Source organism: Tympanuchus pallidicinctus, unplaced genomic scaffold, assembly GCF_026119805.1.
Source record: "Tympanuchus pallidicinctus isolate F22 unplaced genomic scaffold, pur_lepc_1.0 scaffold5, whole genome shotgun sequence".
Lineage (NCBI taxonomy): Eukaryota > Metazoa > Chordata > Aves > Galliformes > Phasianidae > Tympanuchus > Tympanuchus pallidicinctus.
The window spans coordinates 34352451-34370119 of NW_026294769.1; the positions used below are offsets into that span (position 1 = coordinate 34352451).

The following is a 17669-nucleotide window of genomic DNA, read 5'->3' on the forward strand; positions in this document are numbered from 1 at the left end:
CTTCAGAGACTTCTTGTCAATCAGAAATACTTACGTGTGGTCTCGTGCTTAAAAATACACCCAAATGACCATTGAATGCATTTCTCTAAAATGGAGATAAGAGGCTGAGGGCTCAGGAAAATACTGTTTCTTTTTTTTCCTGCTGGAATCAGGAAAGCTGTCCGGCAACAAATCCTTTCGGGAACGTACAGCTCTTGCTAAGGGGCACCGGGTGAAATTGCAGGATGGAGAAATCCAGCGCTGTGTGGTGAGAGGTCAAAGGTAGAAGCCTGATGGCTCTTCTCATCTCTCCCCTTTTGGAGGTGGTTATTTCTGACTTACACTGAGATGAGCACGGGGTTAAGTCAATGAAATTACTGAATGAAAAGCCACAATTTTACAGAGCATGTGCAACCCAACCACTCTGGTACAACAAATCCCATAGACGCTGGAAGTATCATGAAAATAGTGTCTTTAATATACAGTTTATATACTTACAATACGCAGTTTAGATTTGTTCATATACATTAAAAGGAAATTTATTTGCACCTGGTTTAAATAACAACCCGCCTTCAGCCTCTTACACAAACGCCCAGAAGAGCACAGAGTTTCCACAAAACCATGCTTCGTTTCGTAACGGAAATGCACTAAGCTGAAGTTTGAGAGTTCTTTTTTCTTCTTCTTTTTTCTTTTCCCCAAATGTTACTTCTTTTGACCTACCCAAAGTGAATCTAAAGAGCTAAGAACTAACATTACTTTTAACATACTTCAGGAGATTGTCCAAGTCAAGAGAATCACTCTGTAGATTTTCGCTCTGAGAATTTGGTTATTATGCACAGAAATGGTAAAATCTGAGCAACTCCTGGATGAACAGGAGTTTAAGACATAACAAACAAAGAATCATTTATTGCTAGGTCTCAACAAGGAGCCTGAATTTCCATACTGCCCCGATGCCCCTAACAGCGCAACTAAAAGCATCGCTGCGATTACCTTTTCATTCCTACCTTCCATTCTGCACACGGTTGCACTGCAGATTTTGGACATCGAGGAGACGAGGCAGGGGAGCGTGCTCAGCCCTCACCCTGACCTGGTTTGAGGCAGTCTGGCCCCTGGCCCCTGCATACAACTGCTTGGTGCCAGCACGCTTTATGGAGCAGGGAGGCAACTCCAGGAGTCAGTTCAAGAAGAAAACAGGAGAAAACACTTCAAGTATTTACAGACAGATTGGAAGTATGCTGTTTTTGAAACTGTATTGCTATTTACACTGTTTTTTTTCTTGAAGCTGTTGTGGAATGAAGTCAGCTAAAGTGGCAAATAAAACTGTTGTATTGGGAAAAAAAAAAAAAGCATGATGCAGATTTACTTCAAACCCATGCTTCTAGCGGCAAGAACACTTCAAAACACATTTTCCTTGTAAATTTGGAGGGACCAAATGCTTTCTGTCTCCAAATTTCTAGCTGTGGGCAATTTTTACAATACAACAAGAAGGCAAATATGCATTTTCAGTTGATTTCAATACAACTTTGGTTAGCCAGCCAGGCAGCAATACAAAGCTGCAAAGAAGCCCTGTGGGGAAGGTCTCAGCCCTGCAGAGGGCTTGGGCATCCTGGTGGATGAAAAGCTGGACATGAGCTCGCAGTGAGCTCTTGCAGCCCAGAACAACGGTATCCTGGGCTCCATCAAAAGAGGGGTGGCCAGCAGGGAGAGGAGGGGATTGTCTCCCTCTGTCTGCCCTTGTGAGGCCCCACCTGAAGTAGTATGTCCAGGCCCAGAGCCTCCAGCACAAGAAGAATGCAAAACTGTTGCAGTGGGTCCAGAGTGTTGCCACAAGATGATCAGAGGGCTGAAGCAACTCTCCTATGAACAAAGGTTGAGAGAGTTGGGCTTGTTCAGCTTGGAGAAGGCTCCAGGGAGACCTCATTGCAGCCTTCCAGTACCTGACAGGTGCTTACAAGCAGGAGGGGAACAAATTTTTACACGGTCTGACAGTGATAGGACAAGAGATAATGGCTTTAAACTAAAAGACAGGAGATTTAGGCTAGCTGATGGGAAGAGTTCTTTACTCAGAGGGACACTGGAACACGTTGCCCAGAGAGGCTGCAGATGCTCCATCCCTTGAGATGCTCAAGGCCAGGTTGGAAGGAGGACCCGGGCAGCTGAGCTGATGGGTGGCAGCCCTGCCCATGGCAGCAGGGTTGGAACTAGGTGATCTTTAAGGTTTCACTCCAACCTAATCCATTCTGTGATTCTACGATGAAGAATCTCAATCCTAGGCACAACGAGTGTTTAAAGGAAAGCAGCATTTCCTCTCAAGCTTTCTCCAATCCCTCCTCTTGCCAATTCTGTTTCCGTTCTGGAGAAGCACCTGTGCTAGACTGAAATTTTCACAGCTGAAGGCAGCATCAATGCTTTGCCACATGAATACTGCATAGAAAGGATGAATTTCCCAGTGCAGAGTCAAGAGACAATTCCATACATAATGAGAGGCCAGAATTTTTGCTGCCAAAATCCCTAGACAAACAAGATCCCCAACTTAGTAGCACACTACTGCAGACTCTACTAGCTAAATAAGCATCAGAGGCCTTGAGCTTAAATAATAGGAGAAAGGAAACCCAAAGTTAGGACTGGCCAATATTAGCAAAGCATCTCCAAAAAGTTTTACTTTAGGCCCCCTCTGACATGACATGCAATCTCTGCATTCAATAACTCCCTTGCTATTAGCAGATAAAATGGACCAGAACTCAATCTTGGATCCCAGCACACCTCACATCAGCCTGGTCAAAGTCCAGACCAAGAGACCAACTCTGCTGCCCCCCAGATGATGGCTCGACTTCACCCACCTTACTTCCTGGGAACAGTCACTGCTTCCTCAGAGCTAGGCCTGCACCAGAGCCATACATGTGCCCAGGCCAAGAGCACAGCTCAAGGGGCCCAGATTCCAGCACTGCTCAGGTTCCCAGTACAGACGTAAGTGAATGCACAGTTAGACCTTGGGGCCAGTTAGAAAGCAGTGAGTGGTGAGGAAAGGAGCTAGTACCTCTTGCCAATGACAAACTGGAGTCTTTAATACCATCATGAAACTCAGTGGTATTCAACAAATCTGGCTAACACTAGTCTGCATCCTATTTAAGCTCAAAAACACATCAGCAACATGCACATGTGCATGAGTCATTAAATGTCTCCTAAATCATACCACACCTTTAAACACACAAAGCATACCTGCTGCAAACAACACAAGGCCAACGAACCAGCTCAGGAGGAAATGAGATTCTGTGGGCATCAGCACTGCCCTATGCTGGCTGCTACATCTAAGTTCAAGCAAGTCATGACACCCCAGCTGTACAATTTGCAATTTGCTCTCCTGATTTCACCAGCACAGACACTTCTACTCTGCTTGGGCATGCACACAGTGGCTCGATCCTGCAGTCCTCTTATTTACACAAAGGTTAGCAATGCATGAATTGCTATAAAAGGTTTGGAAAGTGAAGGTGATGGGCTGCTCTGGGCTACAGTAAAGGTCAAATGCTAACATATTATGCATGAAAATAAGTAAGCAGTGCTAAGCTAGAATAAGACAACTGGCAGGACATCAGTAGCAAGTTTGCAATTAAGAGGTTTTAGCTGTACTTTTGTACATAAGATCTGCTTCTGAAATCACTGCACATTTCTGCACCTTTCTACAGGCCAGTTCTATTCTGGTCTATGCATACATGATGTTAATGCAGCAAACTTATGAATGCAGATTCCATCACACTCGCTTTGTAAGGAAAAAAAAACACACACAAAAAACATTCCAAGCAGGTAAGCACGGAAACATGGTATATATCCATCTGTAGTCAAAGAACACTATTTTCTCAGGGATGGCAACTTGCAGAAATATTTAACCTCAAGATTGCAGTTCCAAGGAGAGAGAGACCACGCACTTTTTCATCCACAATTAACAAGCCAAGCAATAACAAAGAGAGGTATTGGATATTTAAAATTTGCCCGTTTAACAAATGAATGTTCTTTTGACATAATGAGGGTCAAAAACAGCTGATTTGAATTTGCTTGTGCCTACCAACAAGCACACGTATCTGACCGTTACTCTAATTTAATCCAGTCTTAACTGCAGTTAAAATATTTTAGGACACTAATTAAAATGCATTCAGAAATTACTGATCTGTTCTAAAAGTCAATACATTAACACAGAAGAGTAAGATCATGAATTCTTGGGTTTTTCTATAGGGATATGTTTTGGCTCACTGCCTTCTAGTACCCACATTTAGTTGGGCCTTACTCTCTGGTTAGAAACTGATGGTTTCTATTATTGCAGGACAAACAATGCATCTTGGCTTCAGTATGGAAACATGACATAAAATTTGCCCAGGCAACAGAAAGCTAACTTTGCAAATATGTTTGTTTTAATGAGTCTGTTTTTTTGAGGAAAAAAAGGCAAAACGAGCCTCCCATTTTTGCTCTCAAGACGTGCCTTGAAAGATGCTCTTTGTCCTTCGGAAAGGACAGAGAGGCAGTTGTCAACCCTTTCAACTGCAGGACAAGTGGAAATTTTAGTGTTTTAAGAGGGAAGGTTTAGGTTGGATGTCAGGGGGAAATTCTTTACCGAGAGAGTGGTGAGGTGCTGGAACAGGCTGCCCAGAGAGGCTGTGGATGCCCCGTCCTGGAGGTGTTCAAGGCCAGATTGGATGGGGCCCTGGGCAGCCTGGTCTGGTATTACATGGGGAGGTTGGTGGCCCTGCATGTGGCGGGGAGTTGGAGCTTCATGATCCTTGAGGCCCCTTCCAACCCTGGCAACTGTGTGATTCTGTGATGGTCACTCCAGGCAGCGCTCTGCTCTGTGGCTGGTGAAGCTGCTCCAGCATCTCTGGCTCTGACTGCCAGAAGGTACTGGACACGCAGCATTGAGGATGGGCTCTACAGGCTTTCCTGAGGACAAATCCTTCCTTCACGACTATGAAGGCAGGGAACCTCGGGACCTTGGAGTTATTTAGACATTTTTTAGAGCTCTGCCAATGACAAGAACTCAGCAATGGACTACCAATAATGAATCCTACTTCTGACTTCCCACACTTAATTCAAAAGGTGCCCAGGGGCAGTCTTATGCCTTCTTCCCATCTCTGAGCTCACTTCTGCTGCTACTTTTGCCTGGCATCTATTGCCGCAAGTTTTTGTAACCAGGCAGTTGAGTTTGCACATCTCAATGAAGCTACTGTCCCTTCCACTTCGACATTCACATTTTCCTAGCCCACTGCAAGTGAAACAGGTGAACTTAAGCATTACAAGCATTTCCTGAGGCATGGCCCAAACTCTCACTGGGCCCCTTCTTATCTGCGTGGCAGGCACTGCTCCTGGTTCTTTGCACCTCACCAAAGTTTTATTTCAAAGGCATCCTGCAGTACTATCACCTTCCCACACAGATCTGACTCCAAGAATAGCACAGCACATTTTCAGATGATGGTAACAACAACAGATGAAACGTAATGGGTTTCCTCAGGGCAGAGCAAGGCAAATGGAAGGGCTGAGCTACCAGGCTGCTCAGACTGTCCTTGTGGCTGTGAGGGGCTGGAGCCACTGAGGACAGGGTTTGTGTAGGGAGCTGCATTTCACATAGGAAAGCTGCATGACCCGAAGTCGTGCCACTGACTGCAGCTATCTGACTACAAAAGCAACTTTTGAAATCTACAGGTCACAAACTTTTAGTTGGCCAGGTCAGAGCGGCTCAGTAGGAAAATCCCCCTTCTCCCTTCCCTTTGGGCACTAAGCTAAGCAAGCTCTTTTCTCTGAAAGTGAGGTGGAAAACATACCCACAATTATAGGTAGTCATGAAGACACTGTTAATAAAAACAAGCTGCAAGAGTAGTGTATTAGTGGCACTTCACAGCAATTCTTAACATTTTCAGATGTAGTGTCAAAACCATGTTTTTCTATCTCTGACCATGCTTACTGTTAGCAGAAAAGGAAAAAAAAAATCACAGCATGTTGTCAAATATTATTTGAAGAAATACTCCCATAAGAAATACATTTTTTTGCAGTTAACTCAAAACTGTAAACTGGATTGGCGTGTGTGTGTGTCTTTCAGCATCAAATTGTTCAGTAATAAATATGACTAAGTCTTAATAGAGTACAGAGTGAAAGTTCCCTTAGTGTCCAGTTTTTAGCAGCTGTTGAACATTCAGGGATGCACAAGGCACACCTCTGCAGATTCTCTACCATTATTATTGACATACAAAAAAAAACCCCACCGTTCACCACTCAAAAACTTCTATCTGCATAGTTAAGAATTTTTCTATTACTATTTACAGGAAGGGCTCTTAGTGCAAAAAACAGGAAGTGATGTATTAGCTGAAGTGCCTCTAGCACACCTCATACAGTTCCACTGAAAACTTGTCAGCATCACATCTTGGGCCGCCAGCCATTAATGAACTGTAGTATTTTCTTAACCTGCAATTTGCTTAGCTTAAAGTCTTCTGACAGGATTTCTTCCGTTAGCTGAACCAGTAAATTGCCATCAATCTTCTCTGTAACAAAAAATGAGATGACATCTTCAGACAGACCAATAAACCTCAGCGATTTAGACACTTCCTCTATCGAGAGTCCAGAAAGGTCTGTGGGTGGCTGCCAGGGAGAGCCATCCCCACAAGACCTTGGCGCTAACTGGAGGTGGAGGGGAGATGAGAAGGGATAAGACACAGAGAATGTATCCTGCATGCCCTTTTTAACCAGATATTGATCTTCCAGGAGGTCTGGAGAATCCGTTTTTGATTCTTCCTCGGCACCATCTATTTTTAGTGGCAAAGTACACATGTCTGTAACTTGTTTCTCTTCGCTTGACTTTGGTGCCCGAGGAGGTAAGGCAGGACATGAATGACTCTGCTTTGCATTGCTGTCTCCCAGAGTTTTCTCATCAGTGCTGCCTAGAGAGTAACTTGCTGACTTCGGGCAGCTGGAGATGTTGAACTCTGCTGGGGACAGCTGGGAGTACCCCGCAGGGAGCTCACACCCATCGAAGTCAAAAGTCAAAGGTGCTGGGCAGTTCCTCTTTGGCGTGCCTGGAGTCTTCTGTCTGGGGTAACTGTAGCTCCTGCTTGGATCGAGCAGGAAATCACTCCTATTCTGGCCTTCCATAGCTCCTGAAAAATGGTTCGGCCAAGATAATCTGGAAGGCAGAGCTTCAATTGAGGGGCTTCCAAAAGGCATTGTGTTCTCAGGCTCTTTGGATTCAGTTTTCATCACGGTGCAAGGGTAGCATGAAACAGTTGTGCTGCTCTCAGCTGGGTTCGTGCTGTCACTCTCTGTGACGCTGCTTAAGGAACAAAGCAGAAAGGATTTGGTTAGCACCAAAGTAAAACGTGAATAAATACATTAATCATCATACAAAATCAGAAAGTTGTTGTTGTAAGGAAACAATCTTTTTTTCTGCTGTCAGATTGTTTCAGATTTCAATTAACAATACAAACGTTGATGGTTCGTTTCTACAAGCCAGATGAGATGCTGATATACCCCAAAGCCTCACGAGATAGATTCATAGATTTTTTTTTCTTCTTTAAGCTCAGAAAAAAAACACAACAACAAACAGATGTCTCAATTCTGTGTTGTGTCATCTCCCAAATATTCAGATTTTCACTGTTAAATTCCTGAGGAACATCATCATGGTAAACGAATAGCTTCATGCATACTAGAGGATTTTCTAATCCTGTCTTTTATTTTTAAACACCACAGATGCGTTACAGTATGTAAAAACTCCTAACAGAGGCAGGTCACCATTGCAGTAGTTACAAGCTTGGTAGACATAAGAGATGACCAAAAGCCCTTTTGGGGCCAGTATTTTCATTTGCTATGGCACTGCACCAGCGTACAGTACAATAACACAGAACAAATTATTGCTTACTGCCAAAGGAAGATTTTTACCTGGAAGGGTAAGTAGAGAGCTGTATTCATTGAAATACCAGATTTTAAACTTAAGCCACAGTAAACTGCTTATTCATATCTTTAAAAAGTTCTGACATAAAGCCCTTGCTTTTCAAAGGCACCTAAAGAAAAGTTATCCTGAACCTACTTCCAGGCAGTAAATCAAACTCAGCCTGTCCAAGGAAACTGACTGTTTATATCCAGGCCTTTCCAAAAGACTGAGATGCTAACAAATACATACAATCTGTTACCAGAAGTGAATGTTCTCTGCTTTTATGCCACTTTCTAAAAGAGAGTCTGAAGGATTTGGCTGATGTTCGGAATTCTGGCCAATTAAGCTGGAACACTGCAAAAACAATTAGCAGACTTATAAAATCCTTACCTAATACAGCAGAGGGAAACCAACAGTTGAAATAATTGTTTTAATTACTCACCTCTCTCTTAGAAACTAATTACTCAAGAAAGAAAATAGGCAGTAATTCTGTGGCAGCTCAATGAAAACTGTTTGAGGAGGGAGACAGCTTCTGAATAGACCACAGTTTTGAACAGATTGCCACAAAAAAATTACTTCCCATGTACTTACAGCGAGTTAAAAAGGAAGCCAACCTAGACTTGCTTAGCAAAAAAGTAGATGCATAAATGCAGTTCTAATCTATATCACTGAAAAATCACAGTTCCCTCAGTTTCCCTCTCTGACAACTTGCTCTCCCACTCAGTGATCTCCAAATATTTGTTTTTGTTTTTTTTTCCCTGCACAAAGCTGCCAGTAAAAACAGTTGGCTTATAACAATGCCACACTTAAAAAAACCAAAACAACAACAAAAACAAAAAATACCACTCTCATCAAGGATATACCTTCAACTGGTCAATTTACTCAAAAACATTTTTCCAAAAATCAAGACACTGGGCTGTCTAATTCAGAGTAGACAGTCAACAAGCTGTTATGAACAACTGACCATACAGATGAATTACACTGACTGATCCTGCTTCTGTTCTCTAATCCAATGTTAGAAACAGGAACATTTAAAAGATTAACATTTTAGAAGTTCAAAAGAATTAACAAAAAATGATAAAATATTCACAAACCATTTCCTTACTCATACTGCACTAAAATTAACCTGCTGAGGCTCAGAGCCAGAGGATGCGAGAAAAACCTCCAAATTACAGGGTTTAATAGGCCAAAAAGGAGAAATCATATTGTTCTTTTTTGTTGAAAAACCAGTTGCAACCCTTTAAGATCCAGAAAATAAGATTAAAATGTCAAAACTTGAAAAGTAACTTCACCAGAAATCTGGTTACTCCACATGATGTCTACTTTCCACCTGCTTCCTCAGCAGCTCCAGATCAATGACACCAAATTGGAGATACCCGGTATGGACCCAAGATATACACATCTGTGATTAATTTCATGTGAATTTCCATGCAAAAAAGTCACCTGCATGAGAAACTACTCATTGTTTTCTTGCTTTCTTGGGAGACAGATGCGTTGTTAGTTATCAAGAACGAAAACAGCATTTGATGGGCCCCAAATTCTGGGAGGTCTTGTGCTTAATCTCCTACAGAGTAGACTTTTACAGATCTATCCAATAGGCTTCCAGAAAAATAAATGACAAGCCTTGATCTAGAGCGACCATTGCCAGGTACACAGCACTTAGCTGAAAATGTGCAGTATGGCTTAGAAAGGCAACTCCAGGAATTATCATACCATTGCACCTAGACAGAACCAATTTCAGCAGCATTTCTGATCAATCCATAATACTCAGGCAGTACCTTGGAACTTTCTTAGCAACAAAGCTGAAGAGGTACAAAAGAATCATGACATCCAAGTAAAAAAGGAGGTAAAATTTCAAACGACATACACAGTTTCTAAAGCCAAAGGAAGAACATTGCATTGCAAAGAAAAGGTATGCAGCCAGGAAGTTCAAAATCCAATGTCAACTTCTGACTAGCCTAAACAGATTTTCCAGTCTGTGGTTTAAGTTTGTGCTGAAGTGGGTTTGATCCACAAGCTGCCTGGATCCATTTTTGCCTTTTCCTCACTTCATGCTCAGCGGCGTCTTCCAGCTTCACTGCTTTCCATCATACTCACCTGTAGGTTCACATTTGGTTGGCACAAAACATTTCTGGATTACCACACCCTTCTATGCCCCCAGTTATCAAGAGCAGGTAGCACTACACGCGTGTGAGACTGAAATTCCACTTGAAAACTAGCTTTGAGATTATCTGGTTTGAAGATTCAAGCCATTTAAGAATTATACAGAACTGCACAGGATTTTCCAGTCAAACAGTCTCTGCCATCTTACGGTGAGATTACCTATAGCAGTAGGTATTTAATACAAATTGCTATGTCCTATATAATAACATACATGTTGTGCAGTCCTGAAGAATAGTAGGACAGAGTAGGGCTAGGAGAGCGCGTCTGCTGTCGTGCAGGTTTGACTGTGCGAGGAGGGATGGAAGGACTAGTGGAAGATGGTTTTGAACTCCGTGGTGGGACAGGGGGAGCGTTCAGGAGCCTGCATTCCTCTTTTACCTGTTAAAAAAAGGACATGTAAGTAAGCAGCCAGAAAACTCGGGCAACAGTGCTCTCCAACAGATGAAACACATCTGCTTCAGGCTTATTCTGTGAAAGGAAATAATTAAAAAGGGAGGGGAAGAGAGAAATGATGCTAAGTATATACATTTGTAACAGTATGTGGCTGTCATAAGAAAGACAAAAGAATGCTTTACTACCAGTAGAGCTACTACCAATCTTTTAGGGGTGCTTTGCAGTAGTTTGAGATCCACTCATTTATAAGAAGGAACAATGAAACCATATAAAAGAACCTTCCTAACGAAAACAAAACCGGAGACTGTTCCAGATATTTTATATTCTGTAAGAAGCAATTCATTAGAATCAAACTCCATTAGTGTTGTTTATTTAGATGTAATAAACCAAGCTTATGTAATGAAAAGATCTCAGCAGATCTCGATGTTTCCTGACTTACTTCACCAGTGATACTCACCATCCAGTTCCAGGATAATTCCCTGCTTCCTCCCTCAAGGAACAGTATAAATATTGTAGATTTACCAGATGCACCCAGGACACATCTATCTGCAGGAAAGCACTAAACAGAAATGACCTTGGTGGCCACCGCTCCGTCTTTTCCTGTGGGCTACCCAGCAGAGGCCACAGCACCACTGGCCATGCTCCTTCTCCTCAGTATATTTCATGATGTACATACTTCTAATGCCAGACTTGATAAGGCAGATATGCGGAGTGGTTTTCAATAGATAAATTATAAACAAAAAATCCCCTTCCCTCCTTTTTTTCTCTCCATCCTGTGTGTACAAACTATGAATGGACCACAACCTGGGTTCAGATTGGGAGACTGGAATGCTCTAGCTATCTGAATGCTGGAATTAAAATATGGAGCTTCAGTCCTTATGTCAAAGTAGTCCAGGCTATGGTTAACTACAAAATGTATAAGGTAGAAAGTGCAGAGCAGAAAAAGCTGTTAAAATAATGCATCCATATAAATGCCAAACAGACCTCTTGTTACCAGCCACACAAATCTTGTTTCTAGGATCAGAGTAGCAGCAGAAAGGTAACGCAAATGAAATGGGTGGGGGACTACAAGGATAGATCTGGGCATAAAGCAAAAACCATTTATGAGTTGTGTTACAAAAATATAGCATGTCTTCTTTAGCCTACGTTTCCTCAGAGCTGACTTTGATATTAAACACTAACAACAAAGCCAACTGGTCTACTCACTGCAGTCAGCTAACTTTGCAGCTTAAAACACATGACTGTAGCACTGTTTACATTAATTTAGCTTGGTCCTGCCTAGGGAGGAACAACGTACCAAGATAAAGCTCCATCAGAAAAATGATGGACTAAGACCTTAATCTCATCAAGACATACAAGGGAGAGCAACTTGGTGGGACCAGAGATGTGTGAGGCGGCTGAGAACAAGGCTGCCAGGCAAGCCTTTTGAGGACTCACCACTTCCCCAAGGCAGCAGCAGATCTCCATGTTGTCCTCATTTGAAATCATCTCAGATGCACCAGAATAGGAAAATTCTCTTTGTGTTTCAAACTTAGTTTATTTTTAAATTTACCAACACTGCAGAACTAAAAGTTATCTTATCTTAGCAGTTTTGCAACACATAATTAGCAATTAAAGTGATTTAATTTATTTAAAAACAAAATAAATGTGGAACCTTTTGCAATCCACTTCAGTGCATTCAGAATGCAACAACCCATTTAGTACTAAAGTAAAATGGAAAACTGGGGACTGGGACATTGTAGTACATTTTTTCCTAATTCAGAACACGACAAAATTACAGGAAATGCCTGACAGCATAAAATACTGAAATAAATCTTGCTCTAAGGGTTCTTATTTGCTCTTTCAGAAAAAAAAAGGAATCAATTTTATTCATGTTTGTTATTGAATTCAGGCATAAAACTCTTCAACCATTTTAGTGCTGTGCCCCAAGGATGCATAAGGACTTCATTTTTTTTTTCCCAAGTCAGAGTAGGCAAAGTTAATACTGCATGCCATGGAACACACACCCATGGGGGTCAGAGACCATTCAGGGGAGCTCTTAGGGCACAGCAGACAGTCATGAGGTTAAAGAAATTCTTTCCTGGGAAGAATAACAGCATTCAAAGGTACTAGCAGACCTAACTACACCCAGCTCCTCTGCTGACCTAGATTGCAGATCAGAAGTGGGCCGTAAATAATACCAGTTTGCAATCCCAGTTGGTCCCTGTCACAAGACTGCGATTACAGCTGCCAGGCACAGCTCTCGGGAAACACAGCAGAGGAACAAAAAGGAGATTTTGCACATTAAACCGACAGCAGCATGGGGAAACTTCACAGGAGATCTGCGCTCGTGGGGAGAACAGCAATGAAACAGTGCGGGAGAGGAGGGGAAGAGTGGCGGTGTGACACAGCGCCTGCCTTGGTGACTTGCTGCTGTTACACAGAAACACTCTTTCACCCAGCAGCGCTAGATGCCGCATGCCTGCCAGGGAGAGATAAAGTGCACTTGCAATGAGAGCCCCGGGACATCTCCTCCCACGCTCAAACACTCCTTCCCATGCTAATCCTGGTAACGGTGACCCCTTCCTTGCATGAGGTGCTGCAAGGATTTTAGGATGCGCTGCAACTCATCTCTCCCGGGGTGATACCACCCATGCAAGCACCCCTGGCTGTGGTGCCAACCCAACCCCCCCGCTACCAGCACTGCCACCAGGGTAACGCAGCCTGCAGGAGCACCAGCCTCCGGCACGCTCCATCTGGGCATGCTGTAAATCAATCAGGAAAACAGCCCCTGATATTATGCAAATTAGTGTTCTGGGACCAAAGCAATTTCTGTTTTACAGGCCTTAATTCAGAGGTCATTTTCTTTCTCTTTTCCCTTCATGCTACTTTGGTTTTCTGAAAGGTATTTAGAAAATACACACTGCATCAGAACATTTTGCCCTGTGGGTGAAAAGAAAGACAGAAGAGCTTCTGAAACACCTGAATGTCCTTTTCTCCTACAACCAGCTCCTACACACACACTTTAAATTTAGTGCATGCAAAAACACAATTGCCTGCCAACCTTTAAACAGAAACACTATGGAATATCATTCCAGGGGATGTGATGACTAAACCTCATGTTCACCAGCAGCTACTGAGATCCACTTATTCTATAAATACCCTACATGGAAAGCATGCAAGCATCTCGGCCAGCCTCAGCCCACTGATGAGCTCGGCCGGTCACTGAGACTCATTCCAAAGCTGTTCCAGGAAGCCACAAAACTGATTCTAAATCATTATCCCATCTACAGAGAGGCAATTTTTTATTTTTATTTTTCACAAGGTTACACCCTGCCCAGCTCGAAATGCAATCTAATAGCTTTAGCAGAAATTAGTTCTCCTGCATGGTTAGGAAGTCACGCTGAAAATGCTGACAGCACATGGGTGCATTACCTCAGCCCTGCTATGACGGACATGACAAAAATGCACGCTTTTCAAGCTGATGATAAAAGGCAAAACACACACAGGTCCCCCAGAGGCCATGCTGCTGTCCCCAGAAGGGACTCTACTCCACAAAGGTCCTCGAGGCATGACACAGTGGGCAGGCGTGCCCCTTCCTCTCAGCACCCAGGCCGAGTGGGCCTCAAGGACATGGCATTCCCTTCCCCCTTGGCCCACTGTGACAGCAGTCTTCCTCCTCGCCCTCCCCCTGCCTCGGCTCCAGCTCTGTGCTGAAGCGGTCTGGCTCACAGAAATCAGCAGGAAACTAATCGTTTTCCACATCCAGACCTGGCTCCCTGCCCAGGCACAGGAGTGCCAGAGCCAGCACAAAAGGAAAGCCAAGCCCACGTGGCTGGGAGAGGAGAAGGGTGGGAGCAGCCCCATGCCGGTTTACATTTGTGCAGCTCATCCTGATACAGTGCAGTGGGCACTTCTCCAACACACTTTGGACAAAGCGTCGGTGCAAACCTGAGCCTGACAGCAAGGAAGTGCTCATGGGTTCCAGCACTCAGACATAACACGTAAACACTCCTTTTGCTAAGACGACGTAATGTCTTGACTTTCCTGTCTTTGCTGAAGCTGCTGTGGCTGCTTTTTGGGAAAGTTTTGAAGGGCTGCAGTTGTGCTTTTCACACCTGTGCCGGCTTATGCCTTCTCTCTCTCCTCGCAGCACCTCCCTAGTGGCTGCATAGCAGCACATCAATCTACTGAAAGCTGACCCAGCTCAAAGAAATCAATCATAGTTGTCAACCAGGCTGTGATCTGACTCATGATGAAAAGGCTCCTGAAACACTGCTGAGACAGGAAGATGGCAATGGCAGAGAGATCACCACCATGTGCTGCAGTTTGGTCTCGGATGAGCCCCAGCTTGCTGTGCAGCCTTGGTTTTGAAAACATTGCTCAATTTGCAAGGACGTTTTCCTTAATTAAACTTCATTTTAAAAAAAACAGCAAAAATGATTAACTGATTTGTTAAATAATAAGATAATCAACTACGTATCACTTAATCTTGCTAAAGTTCCCTAGCCACTCTTCCTTGGGCAAGTTTTCTTTTTTCCTGTTTTTAAAATAAGGTGTAGGACTACCTCAAGAGACCATGCAATGGGTGGACTTTCCATACAACCCACATAAGCTCCTGTAGGAAAAATGTTTTTAATTTTGTCGCTGAAGTCAATTCAAACAGTTCAGGTTTGGAAAAGTGATTTCTCCCAAGAGTTTTTAACCCTCAGACAGAATTCACTCTGTTTAAAACTGAGTCTTCTAAAAGGCTCGTTTCTAAACTCTGCTGCAGAGTATATATTTAAGCATGAATTCTTTCAATAAGCACTACCAAAACAGAGCTAAATAATCACTCCGTGAAGTCTGGTTGAAGGTGATGAACCTAATAATCTCCACTCTCACTGAAAATACGAGAAAACAGACCACACGTGGAGAGATGATGTCACCTGAAGTATCAGGATTAAGCTACCAGATCAGCTACATTAAATATACTCTGATGAATTTTAGGATGTGACTTACAGTTGCTATGTGGTTAGCTGAAGTTGCACACTTCTTCTCCCTATTTCCCTGCATGTGCTCTACCCCCTCCAAAGTCTTCCCCATAAAGAATTCCCAAGCAAACTTTTCATCTGCTGAAAAAGAAACAAACCAACATAAGCAACCCTGACTTACTGCTTCTGATTTGGGAGGCACTGGAGGTGGAGGTAGGGAAACATCCGCAGACTTTGTTGCTGCATCGACTGTCCCAGGCACAGGAAGAGATGTACTACCACACTTTGATCGGAAGGATCCTCTGTAATTGTCACATTTGTTCTTCTCACTTAGCGAGCGAGTGAGAGGCTGCTCACCAGGCTTTCCAGACCCTTGGTCCAACCACAGCTCTTCGTAAGGAAGTTCTGGTTTCGTAGGCAGAAACATGGACTCTTCACCAACCTCTGGAAAAAGGTAATCACTGCTACTGTCACCAGAATCCTGGTACTGAAGCGCATCGTGAGAAAACAGTGCCCACTCGTTACACAGGTCCCTGCAGCCGTGGAGGTTCACTTCGCTATTGCCATGCAAATTGTTGCCATAAACACACACCGACAGCCGGTGGAAGGACTGCGTGAGTTCGTCCCGTGCGTAGCTGAGGGAGTTGGGCACGTGAGTGTGCCCGCTGCACCGGCTCTTCTTTGGGCTCTTGCAGTCTTCATTCCAGTCTGTTTTCACATCGCGCACGGCCCGGGAATACTCATCTATGTCAAACTGTTCCTGGCATATATTAAACCAATGCTGGATGAGGGATTCGTGCCACAGCTCCCCCTTCACAAGACTGTCAGGTAGAGTAAATTTTGGAAGTGTCAAGTGCAAGGGAAAATGCATGGGAATAATTTTGTTGCCACGAAGCACGCAACAAACCACCACAGTTTTGGTCTGAATGTTGACAAACTTGTATCTGTGCCCTTCGCGGATGAAATGCAGGTCGTAGGGGTTTCTCGGCGTAGGGCTTGGCACAGTCACATTAACAGGCAGCCGGGTTTTTTCTACTATATTACGAATTGTGTGCTCACCTTCTTGCATCTGTACCTCCAATGGGCTGCGGGTGCTAAACTTGCCCTTACACTGGAATGGGAGACTGATGCTTTCATTGGTCCTGTGGTTCATGCAGATGAGGCAGGGCATTTTGCCTCTGCCAAGTTTGCTAATTGAATTAAGTTTACCAATTTTTTTGAAGATGGTGTTGAGTCGTGACTTCTCCTTAGAAGATTTTGCATAAAGGATTTCTGCTTGTCCCATTAAAGTGAGTTCATCCCCAGTACTAAGGGTAATGTTGTAAACCTCAGTGTCTTCATTGCATTCACCTGAAGCTACCTGCAAAACAGTAATGAAATAAATTGTTTTTACCTCGCTGAAAACAACATCACAAATCACATCAAACCTAATGAGATTGGACTTGAAGGTGGTACTTTGGGAGAAAAACACTACTTTTATTTGAACAGCTGAGTAGTCAGACACACGTGAGGTTTAATGTAAAGCTCAGTCAAGTAATCTTTTTTTACTGTTCTGTGTATTCTCTCATCTTATTAGAGGGGAAGCAGCCACTTGGGAATGACAAAGAAGACACGAGAACAAATATAACAAGCTTTAAAATAAAGGACAACTCCCAGCAATTCAAACAGCCAGTTGTGTCACACAGCTATGAGAGTCTGTCTGGATTTGCTCAGGTATCTTCTCTTCACTCCTTGTTTTTGCTGTAACTTATTTGTCAGGCTCTTAAAGGAAGCAAACATTCTTCTTCCAGCTTCATCTCCCTGAGGAGCTGAAAAGGTGATCTCATCACTATGAATGAAACATATCCCTTTGATATAACCTCTTCACAGCTAGGGTGAATGACAGATGACATCTATTCCCTGGAGGACAAGTCAAGAATATTGGTCTATTCCACATGCCCAACTCCTTCTCTGTCTTCAGACTTCCTTCCTCATTTTTTGATCATAATTGCAATTTAAGATATTAAACAACATATGCAAAGCCATGTGTGTGCTTTTCTACTATAGAAATTGTACTGGAATTAAAAAAAAAAAAGAAAAAAAAAAAAGAAAAACAGATGTCCAAGGCTCATTTATTCCTGAAGTTATTTCCTTAAGACTGGAATAACTCTTTATGCACAAGACTGCTCTGCTTTCTATTTGAATGGCTTAATGTGAAAGGCCTTTTTCAGGGACCAACCAGAACTTAATGAGCTCTTCTTCGCAGTAGCAGATACTTATTCTTAAAGGAAGGTGCCTCAGCT

At 43.2% G+C, this 17669-nt stretch overlaps 1 protein-coding gene across 3 annotated transcripts in view; it reads right to left on the minus strand.

Annotated features, from left to right (window-relative positions):
• Positions 1-434: 434 nt before the first annotated feature.
• Positions 435-17669, minus strand: part of GAREM1 (GRB2 associated regulator of MAPK1 subtype 1) — a 100361-nt gene continuing 83126 nt past the window's right edge. For 2 of the 3 annotated variants that reach the window (XM_052704508.1, XM_052704510.1), the window contains 3 exons: positions 15569-16747; positions 10254-10420; positions 435-7282 (listed from right to left, as the gene is read on the minus strand). In XM_052704508.1, coding sequence (XP_052560468.1) covers positions 6373-7282; positions 10254-10420; positions 15569-16747 — 2256 coding nt within the window. In that variant the 3' untranslated portion in view covers positions 435-6372. The remainder of the gene's footprint in view (positions 7283-10253; positions 10421-15568; positions 16748-17669) is intronic. The other variant, XM_052704509.1, reaches the window with a different exon arrangement.